Here is a 10490-nt window from a genome sequence, read left to right on the forward strand (position 1 = left end):
CCCAATGCACCATGCACTGCCCTTAGACCTGCAGGGCTGTTTTCATCACCTAAAGTGCATTTGAGGTACCAGGGAGAGAACAGAACTTTGGGGCTCCACATGCAGCCAGCCCTCTTCTAAAGTTTCTTTTAGATTTCCAAATAACAGCAGAGATGCCTCCGGCATGCCCGGTATTTACATTAAACCAACATCATTACCAACATCCACCGTTCCCAACCTTACACCGCCCAGGAGCAGGTGAGGCAAACTGTTTGCAGACTGGTTTAAACTTACCACACAGCCCATTCCTTTCCCAGACTGGGGAGGGTGAAGCATGAGAATGCTGTGAATTCCCCAATGTTTATCTTGCTCAACGAGTTTTATTTAACCGCATCATTAGGTCACCCTCAAATTCCCCCGAACAATGAGGGGGAAAACCCGCAGAAAAGGGTGTGGCCTCGGCAGCRGAGAGAAGGGGCTTTGTTTCCTTGACGCACAGTTCAAAAAATGCACACATTTACCAATCCTAATGAATCCCGATAAACGCGGGCAAACTGGAGACTGCAAGGACRCTCCCGGTGCAAGGCAAACGCTCTCTCCGGAGCAGTTTGCCTTTAAAATCCCCACAGCTGCACCTTTAGCAACACAGAAGGTTTCTTGTCTAAATGACAGTTTCTCTTAAAGCGTGTGGGAGAGGGAGGGGAATAGAGGACTCGCTCCCTTCCTTTGCTACGCTGCTCTGTAATTTATGGATTAGTCTTGCAATTGTTCCACTGCTCCAGCATTTGCTTGCAAAGGAAACCTCTCCTCTGTGCAGCTATTTAGGTTAAAAAGTAACCTCATTAGATTCCCAATGCTTTGAAGACAAATTTCAGTTGCTTCCCCTACTGGAAACCTTGCCAGCTGAACCTTTCTCCTCCCCCTCCTTCCCCCCACCATGTTCTTTCAAAGCAGCCAGGATCCATCCAATACAGACAAAAATCACCCTGTCTAGAGGAGCTGACTGCTGGCGTGTTTTCAAATACCTCTCCCTTAAACAGCGAGCAGGCTACGTCTCACTGCATAGAATATTATGAGTATTTCTGATGCAGCAGAATCATCGGGGAGCTGTTTCCTTGTCCCCTCTGCACAGAAGTTTGAGGCCTTTGAATTTTCAAAAACGTTTGCAACRAGCTTCTACAATCATTACCCCCCCTAAACCCTTTACTTCCCCTTTTCCTGGCCTCTTTATTATTTATTTAGCCAGATCAAAGGGCCTTTTCATCAGGCTTGTATGCTGCTGAAGTCATTTCAGATCACAAACAATGGTGGACAAACTCTGAAAATAGCTCCTCATAGGACTGGGAAGGTTCTGTGCAGATTCAAACTCCCTAAAGCTCAGACCCTGCTCCCGAATACTGACTGGCTTCTCCCCTCGAAACACACCACAAAATGTGCAAACACAAATGCACAGAGACCTCTCCATTTACATCCATCCTCTGAATTACCCTTTTGGCTTCAAAATTAGGCCAAAATCACTACACCAGATCCCACCTGATCTCAGGCAGAGATGACATGGTATGGAAACAGGTAAAGTAAAGCTGGGATTTCATGAAGCCCACCTTAATAAAACGTCATCTTCCCACATAGACATTTGGCTCAAGCCAAATCCAGCTCCTAATCTAGAGGSAACCAGAACAGACTGAGATTTCAAATGTAAGAAAAATGAGCAAAAGCTGAACAAGCAAGTCTGGGATGAGGCACAAAGCATATTCAATTTTCCTCTCCTACACTTCAGTCCACTGCAAATAAAACTGTAAAAACTCTGCAGGAAAATCTCTAAGGTGATTTTTGCTACCTGTACTATTACTGCTTTTATTCACTTTCTCCTTTCCTATGTGATGSAGTTTTAAGAAAAATCTTGCACCTGGCAGATGCAATTAAAGAAGCTTAAGTCTTGCAATAAGTAACTGCAAGTTTCTACAATGAATCACACCATAACTTTGGCTTTTGTAGCAAAGCTTTTGTGAGGCTCTGGAGCCTCRGCATTAAACTTCCCCATACCATAAAATCAAGTTGGCTTCTTTGGGATTTTTTTTTTTTTGTAAGAAAGAGTCAGGCCTCTCAGTCAGCTACTGAAGCAGGTAACAGTCCTTCCAGACAAGGAAGGACTTGCAGTTCCTGCAAGCTGAACACAACATGTCACCTCACATAACGAAGATGGGATCTCTGTTGAAGGAGCACCTGCCTCAGGAGTGAAGGTGATGGACTGAGTGTTTTATTGGCTTTGCCTACGTGGCTCTCATGGGGTTTGTGATAAGGTCTGGCTTACCTGACTGACCCATACTCAGGGGGATGCTGATACCTCATCATGGGCCCATCAGCTCTTCCCTGCTGGCTCATGCGATGGTCACTATAGAAATGTCCCGAGTCCTGAGGTTTGCAGTTCATAGACGGGGTGGACACGTTTTTGTAGGGATACTCCGGGGGAGGCCCCCGCTGTTCCATTCCTTTCATGCCGGGCTGGGCRGGGGGCTGCACCGAGTTCTTGTAGAACTCGTTGGAGCCAGAACTTTTGTAAGGGTCGCTGGACTGCTGGGGAGAGAGGGGYGACATTGGGGACAGCGGCGCGCTGGTGACGGGCGCGTGGGCCTTGACGCCGCTGGTGGCCAGCGACAGCTGCATCAGCCTCTCGCTCAGCGAGCGCACGTGGCCTTGCTTGAGGTCCTTGAGCCCCTCGTCCTGGTGCACCTTCCCCGGGCTCACCCGCTGCACCGTGGGCCGCCCCTCGGTCCTCATCTTCTGGTTGGTGACGCCCGTGACGTAGAAGGCGGCCCCGACGCTGGCGTGCGGCTGGCCCCGGAAATACTGCGACTGCACCTTGGCCTCCTCGTAGGTCGGCAGGTCCTCGCCGGCCTGCAGCCGCGGCGACAGCTGCTTCTCCATGATGCTGTTGTCCACCTGTATCTCCTGGCCCTGGGGCTCCTGGCGGGCAGCATGAGTTACGAGCTGGTGGTCCTGCGAGCTCAGCCCTTCGTTCGGAGGGGCCGGGCTGCCGGCGYTGCCGAAAGGGGGGGCATTGCCCGTGGCTTGCTGGTGTAAGGCGAGGAGGTTGCGGTTGTCATTGGGGTTCCCGTATCGGAGCTGCTCCTGCAGCAGGCGCTGTAAAACTGTCGTAGCTGCTTGCTCTTCTGAATTCCTCATCTCAAACCGTGGTGCCTTTGGGGTGGAATGTAAAAGCTGCCCTTGACCTAAGGAAAGGAGACACGGTTATTAGCGCCTGGGCAGGAGATATTCAAGAGTGATGGCTCTAAATACAGAAAAAAGCAGGTTAGATTACCAAAGGTTCCCATAACAATGGGGGTCATCAAGGCCCTTGACCTAAGGAGGACTTGCATGCCCGGGGGGCAAAGGCTCAGAAAGGTGATGAAAGGTGACTTGGAAGKTTATAGGCAAATCAATCGACTTCGAGCTGCAGGGATGCATGCCAAATACCTCAGACAGCATCTCCGGCAAAAAGGAGACCTGGAATTCACAGGATGATGGTAAAAATGCCTGAAACCTGTTTGCTTTATACTTAGAGCTACCAACAGTGAAATACACTTCCCGTATTTGTAGGCAGACAAGGATTAAAGTGTGAAATCAGCAGCTTGTCAGTTTTAAGGGAAAGGAAAAACAAAAAGGAGGCCCATTGAGATAGCATATGGTTCAAAAGAAGTAAAGAAATCTCTTAGCTTAGATAAAGCAATTCACGAATACCTAGTCAGCCAGCAGGTTTTCAGGGTTATGAAATGCCCGGAGTGAGATCAGCACCTCTTCTCCCTGCTGCAGAAAACCCCAGGCACGGCACAAGCCAGGACTCAGGAACTTCCTGCTATACAAAGGCAACCAAATCCTCGCACATCTAAATATCCTCAGCGGAATGCATGCAAATGCAAGGGGAGAAAAAAGAGTTGTCTGATCTAAGGAACAGAAAAAGACCTCTGGGTGGCAGGAAAAAACACTGTGTCCCAAGGAGAGAAACACAAAGAGCCKATGCCAGGCACATCCTAAGCACAGATTAAGCCAGTGACCAACAGCAATTACRTTTTGCTGGGTCTCCCAGCGGACTCAGGAGTGTGTCATGGAAACTCGAGCCCACTGGCCTCGCATGAGTTGAAATATCAAAAATTAATGATACCTCTGAGACATGTAACTGAAAGCAGAGCTACTTTTGAGCTAGAACAGCTSAGAATAGAGTATGCCTCACTCGCTGGCCAAGCCGTGGCCCTGCCCTGACAGCAGAACATGCGCTGGTGTCCTAGCATTTTATTGTGACACCTTTTTTCTGTATTACATTGTCCTTTTAGCAAAAGGTAACTCTSTCCCAACAGTTTGTTCTGTAGCAGAATCAGGAGGCCTGAAGKGTCTGCTTTGTGCTGTATCTCTACAGCCTCCCCCTTTCCTATGGGGAGCAAAGCCCTGCAACACAAGGACKCACACTGGGCAAACAAAAGCCTCCTGCAAACCTTCATGGAGAGAAAGTTAAAATCCACTTCATTGCAGGCRGCTCACCAGGGCAGGAATTCAGGCCCTGTTAGCCGACCTGGAATGTGACTTCTCTGAAATCCTGTTTGAAGTGGCACATACCTTTGTCCTTCACTTGGAGTTGCCTGGTAAGGAGGAGCAGTTCTGCCACATGGGGGGATTCACTCAGCCTTCCTCTCCCAAATCCAAAATCTCCACTCAGAGATGGCTTCAGGCTCCTCTTCAGCGGGCCAGATCACTTGATACTCTCCTCGCTCCCGAAATAATTCTGAGGAAAGCATTGAAAACATCATTTTAATCAGCAGATGAGACCCYAGAAATAACAAACCTTGGCCCATTTTTCAGATTTTCCTTTTGCAGCTTCTTGTTTTCTCCCAGAGCCCAAMAATTCTGATCCCTTTAGGATGACTGAACCCCCATGTCCCCAGCAATCCACTCCAGCTGCTGCTTTAATCATGACCATTTCTGCTCCAAGATTAAATGTTGCCAAGTAATGCTTTGTCCCATCTGTGCCTCCAGTGAAACAGTGATTAAAACCCGCTAATTCTTTAACTCCATTGTTTTATTTTCTGCTCAGAACGAAAGCTGCAGCACAGATGAGGGTGCCCTGTGCTCATGGCTCCTTGGCCAGTGGTGCTGAGTATTTTGAACTGTGTCAGCAGAAATCCTCTGATGGACAGTGACACAGTGAAATTCTTGATAAACTGCAACACACTGTGCCTCAGAAACGACTGTGAGAATGATCAGTTTGTGAATATTAGCTTTATTTTACAGACTGGGAAAGTCAGGGGAAGAAAAGGACACTGACAGAGTTTATGCCAGAAATACATTGCAGAGCACGGCTCTAATTCCCAAAGCACTCTTTAATTACGTTACTTTTCTCTTTCAGAATATGAGGCAGTGAAGAAACTTTAACCATTGAWGGGAGAAGCRGGAGAATACAGAACAATGGGTATTTAGGCTYGTTACAAGRAGCAGTTACTGAAGGTGTCCTGAAGAAAAAGGCAAGCAATGCAAATTTGTGGAACATATTTGTGCTCACAGTTTGTCCATACTTTAAGGAAAGGCAATGAAAACAGAACTAGTGAAACTAAAAATATTCATTGATACATATAATTTAACTTAATTTCCTGGAATGCTGCAAAAGCTAAAGCGAACAGATGCAGTGAAGGAATGCAGACGTGGATACTCCTGTCTCTGACTCTATTAGGGCACAAATCCACACCCAGCAAAAACTATCTCAGATCTGCAAGTTAAATACTTGAGGTGTCAACAGCAATTTCAAGGCACATGAACAATATCTAAGGAGAGAACAAGGCAGTGTTGTGTGGGGTGGTACTTCAAGATGGTGGTTGAAAAAAACAGCTAATGTCAAATTCTTAACTGGTGACTTAGCTCGAGAGGGATATATTGAAAACAGCTGCCAGCAAATATGCAGTAAAGAACCTTTAAACCAGGCATTAAAGATAGCAGATAACTAGAGCAATTTCTAGCCTCTTTTCCCAGTGTTGCACAACAGAAGTTAAGGATTCCTCGTCCCACTCACACCAGAATCATCACTGACTCTTCTTTTTATTTTTTTTTTTAACCAAGCTGCCCTGAGCAACCCTTTTTATTAGTGCATAAAAAGGCTTTTATTATGCAATACGATGCTGCCTTTCCACCCAAAGATTTCTTTTGTCTCAACTGGAAAAATCTAAGGAGGTGGGGAGGGGGGGTTGTTTATTTTTTTAATACAAAGATACAACCCAGCTTGAGATTCTGCCTCTCTGCCTTAAAGATTTTTTTTCAATAGACAAATCCAATCTGTGCACGTTTAACTCCTTCAAATGCTCCAGGAACCATTTCACATGCAGAGTTTCACTCCTCAGCACTACCAGCTCGTTCTGCTGAGCTGATGAAGGGAGGGCACAGTGCACACTAAAAACATTTGCTGGAACTGAATATTACTAATTTTAGTGTGGGTGTAAACTAGACACCAGCCTGGAAATCCAAAGCAAAAGGTGGGCTCAGACACAATATGAAGATATTCCGGCCACTTTCTTTTAATACCAACTGGTTGCTTATTTTTTCCAGTTTTATCCCATTATTTTTAATTAACAAAGAAAAYCTTGTACAACTTGGGGGGCAGGATTCCTGGAATCTGCTTTTTGAGCAGGCTGGCAACTCCTGGCAGAACCAGTGAGTTAACTTTTCTATTAACCAAACACAAAAATGAACAGTACAATCAGTGCTGAAGCCCATGTGTTATGTATTTGGACACCAAACACTATTTGTGTCAGGCTCTTCCAGCAATTTCGGTTTTCAGTGTGCCAAAGATGGAAATTAGCAAGATGCACTGGAAAAGTTGTTATGATAGAGCTGGAAGGAAATTGGAAAGGTTCTGTAGGTAATTTAAACAGACATATTTGGGGATTTAGCCTACATCTATTATGATGGAGAGGGCTGAAATCAGACTGCCAACAACTCTGCCAAACTGTATGGATTAGAGGGTGCACTTTCCAAAGCTTTGCTTTTCCAGGGGAAATTCAGATTTACATCAAATCTCATCCAAGGAACCACAGTGAGAGTTCCCAGGCTGAACCAATTTTGCAATTTGCTCYCAAGCATCACAGCTCTATCATTTTACACCTCATTCTAACCTCTAGTCTGAAATTACTCCTGGTTACTTGAGGGAAAAGCTCTTGAGGAAACATCAGAATCTAGAACTGGTAGAACTAACACAGGAATTGCAAATAGTGCTTCACCATGCTGAGATCAAGAATGAGCACAAAAGGAGAGCAGTGTAGGTACTATTTAAGGAAGAAAAGCCTCATGTTTGCAGGGCATTGTGTAAAAACCCAGTAGCAGAGGCTTCTGTCTTAAACATCATGCAATTATGCACAGGAACCTTGCCAGTCCCTCGTGAGGAARGAAGATTAATGAAGAATTTAAAATGATAATACTGCCAGGCTGTAGGGAACCAAAGCAGCACATTTCTGTGCAGCATGCAAATATTTTTCGCATTATAAAAATAAACAAGCTTAGACAAGTGAGCGACTCACCACTGTTTGATGAGTGGCTCCAATGCTATAGCTCAATTAACCTGCATGGAGCAATAATAACCTCACAAGCAAAGAGAAGCATCTTTCTTTAGCTTGTGAAACAGAGAGGAATGCAAGAGTCCCTGTGAGGACAGCCTGTGCATACTTGCCCAGAATTACTGCTTAGCCAAGGAGCTAATTAGCTTACACATCAGGTGGGATGGGAACAGGTTCACCACCTCATCAGGGCTGGAGTACAGTTAAGCACTTTCAGTTTTACTCCTCAGTTTTGTGTCACTCACACACAAAATGATTCAGTGACTTCAAACTCCAGCAGCAAATTCTGCAAAGCTGTGTTTTTCTTAAAAGGYTGGCAGCAGGGGATGGGATGCCATCAGGTAGATGAGGTTTCAGGTTGTTTTTTTAGGTGCAGTGTTATCTTAAGACCTGCACACTGTAACAGAGGAGGGGAACACAGAGACAGCACGGAAAGGACCAGCTGTGAGGTCCCCAGGCGATGCTCCCACGCTGATCCAGCCCTGGCTAATGGAAACACTCTGCTGCTCCATGGCCCACACAGAGCCCAGCAGGCTGAGCCCTCATCCTGCACAGTTCACTCCACCTGGGTGTCCCCAGGACACTGCAACAAGGCTGCTCTGCACACACGCTCCCTTTGGATGGATGGGAGCATCAGGCTCCCAGGGGCGAGCTCCCAAATTATTGGATAACCAGTGCAAGCTATCACTGAACTCTTCAGGTTATCACTCTTTGCTTCCTTTCAGTCCTACCCAAGGAGGAGGAGGAGGAAGGGAGAGAATACACACCAGGATAGCCCTGGAGAATAAAGGTTCCCAACGTCTGGCGCCAACAGCCAGACCTGCAAGGCAGCACACAACACGTCCCAGCGCCGTGAGAGCGCTTTAGCACCTGCTCCTAACCACCAGGAGGTTCCAGGCTCCAACCATAAACACCTCCCCAGCTCCATCCAGCCCTGCCAGCCCTGCCTGCTCCATCTGCTGCCCGTGGCTCAGGTGATCCGGGAGGGAGGGTGGCACCCAGCAGGTGCATGGAGCCATGCCAGCATTACTCATCTTCATTCCAGAAGGGCAGAGTCACCGGGCAAACGAGAAAAACTTCCTTCTTTTAACTAAAAACAAGAACAATGTCACCCGCAGGGGGGCAAATAAGATGCATACCCATTGTATTAGATCATCGGGCTACAGCAACCAGAGGCAACAAGAACAACCAAAGGCTGGTACTGGTTTTAACAACTCTCCCAGCCAAACTGAGCCCACCTGAGCAAGGATTAGACTGTCCCTAACCCTGCTCCTCAAACACCCCTGTCACTGGGACCAGGCACAGGGATGCCTGGCAGGCCTGAAGAAAAGGCAGAAAGAAATTTGTTTGGTCTGGCTGGAGATAAATAAGTCAAGACATCAACATCTAAATAACACCTCAAAGGAAAAAAMTGAAAAGACCTTATTTGACCTTTGAATTACTGCTCCCTCACTAAAAAGTATCAATTTCTTCAYAAGGAAGTTCCTGTAATCTTCACCAACATAATTTAGGCTTTATATTACAWAGGAAAAGAAAAAGAAAAGAGAAGAATAAACACTTACAGAGCTCAGTATAAATAGGAACATGTCATGGCTTTTAAGCATTTTGAAAAGAATGCTATGGAATTTCAAGTTCCTCCATAAAATTTTAAAAGTCACAGGGGCAGGAGGATTTATCCTGAATATACCAGTCAAATAGGAAAACCAGCTGCTTTTATTGAGAATATTTCTACATGAAGACATCACAGCATTCAGTTACCTAAACTGTTATGCAGCTAAAATTGCTCACACATCTGCGGAGTCACAACTCTTCAGGGGCAGGTACTGCCATTTCTGGCTAATTAATGAAACACAGATTCCAGCACAAGTAATGGGAGCACAAGCAATGGGAGCACAAGCAATGGGAGCTCTGCTACCACCTCCACAAAGGCCAAGATCTCACCTTTTAGACGCCTTCTTGCTAAAGCAGCTCAAGCTCCCGCAGCTTTCCCCACACCAGCTCTCATCTCAGAGGGCTGCCTCCAGCACAGACTGAGCAAGATCCATCTGCCCCAAACTCCCCAGATTTGCAGCAATTTCCTTGCAGAACTGGGGGATTGCTGCAAGGCCAAGGCACGGTTTGAATTCAGCACCAAGCTTTGTTTTGTGTTTGGCGAACGCGGCGCTCCTCGCTGCTGCTGGCACTSGGGCAGCGCCCTGCTCCTGCCGTCAGCAGCCCCTGGCCCACAACTATCCCAGCTATGCCTCAGCACCAGTTTCATTGCATTGTGTGGTTTCTCCATTCCTTCCCTGATTTAGTCCAGGCCTCTCCTCGGGGCTCTCAGATAATGAAAACCATGTGAGAGTAAAATGTAATCTTCAAACACGCAAACCAGTTTCATGTGCATTATCAGAAGGGAGCAAAATGTTGACAGTGCACCATTTGTCCCTACAGATAGGATCAGACTCTTTTAATTGCTGCTGAGATAAAAAGAAAAAAAAAAAAAAAGATCGGAATCACCGTCCACATTAAAAATAAAGTCAAAATTCAAACCTAAAAGCTTAAGCAGTCCTGAAAACAGTGGAAATACAATCCCCAAACAGATATATCCATTTTGTGCCACCTTAAGGTAGTTTTTCCTCATATCTCAGTTGTGACATCCTGAAAATTTATGTCATAAGTTGACACAAATAAAAACCGTAGGTGGAGGAGGATGCAGAGAAGAAAACAACCCCTATGGCCTAACTTTAGCATGGAATTTTCTGGCTTTTTCTAGCAACACCACAATTTAAACTATTTTAAGCCCCCATATGGAGGAGCTCTTCTCATTTCAGAAAGTAGTTTCACAGAATTTAACGGGACTAACCACAGAATCCGGAGAGCAGGCAGGCATGGCCCCTCCTCTGATCCAAGGGCCATGCTCTAAGGGCCATGCTTTTTGTTCCC

At 46.3% G+C, this 10490-nt stretch overlaps 1 protein-coding gene across 4 annotated transcripts in view; it reads right to left on the reverse strand.

The window, feature by feature from the left end:
- The window catches only part of AMOT (angiomotin), a 59972-nt gene that overhangs the window by 30414 nt on the left and 19068 nt on the right, over positions 1–10490 (reverse strand). For 2 of the 4 annotated variants that reach the window (XM_057370126.1, XM_057370123.1), the window contains exons 2-3: positions 4588–4753; positions 2291–3209 (exon numbers count right to left, since the gene is read on the reverse strand). In XM_057370126.1, coding sequence (XP_057226109.1) covers positions 2291–3162 — 872 coding nt within the window. In that variant the 5' untranslated portion in view covers positions 3163–3209; positions 4588–4753. Of the gene's footprint in view, positions 1–2290; positions 3210–3717; positions 3921–4587; positions 4754–9506; positions 9701–10490 lie in introns of those variants that run through there. The other 2 variants (XM_057370124.1, XM_057370127.1) reach the window with 2 other exon arrangements.

The sequence above is a fragment of the Malurus melanocephalus genome, unplaced genomic scaffold, assembly GCF_030028575.1.
Source record: "Malurus melanocephalus ecotype Western Australia unplaced genomic scaffold, MMel_1.1 scaffold_120, whole genome shotgun sequence".
NCBI lineage: Eukaryota > Metazoa > Chordata > Aves > Passeriformes > Maluridae > Malurus > Malurus melanocephalus.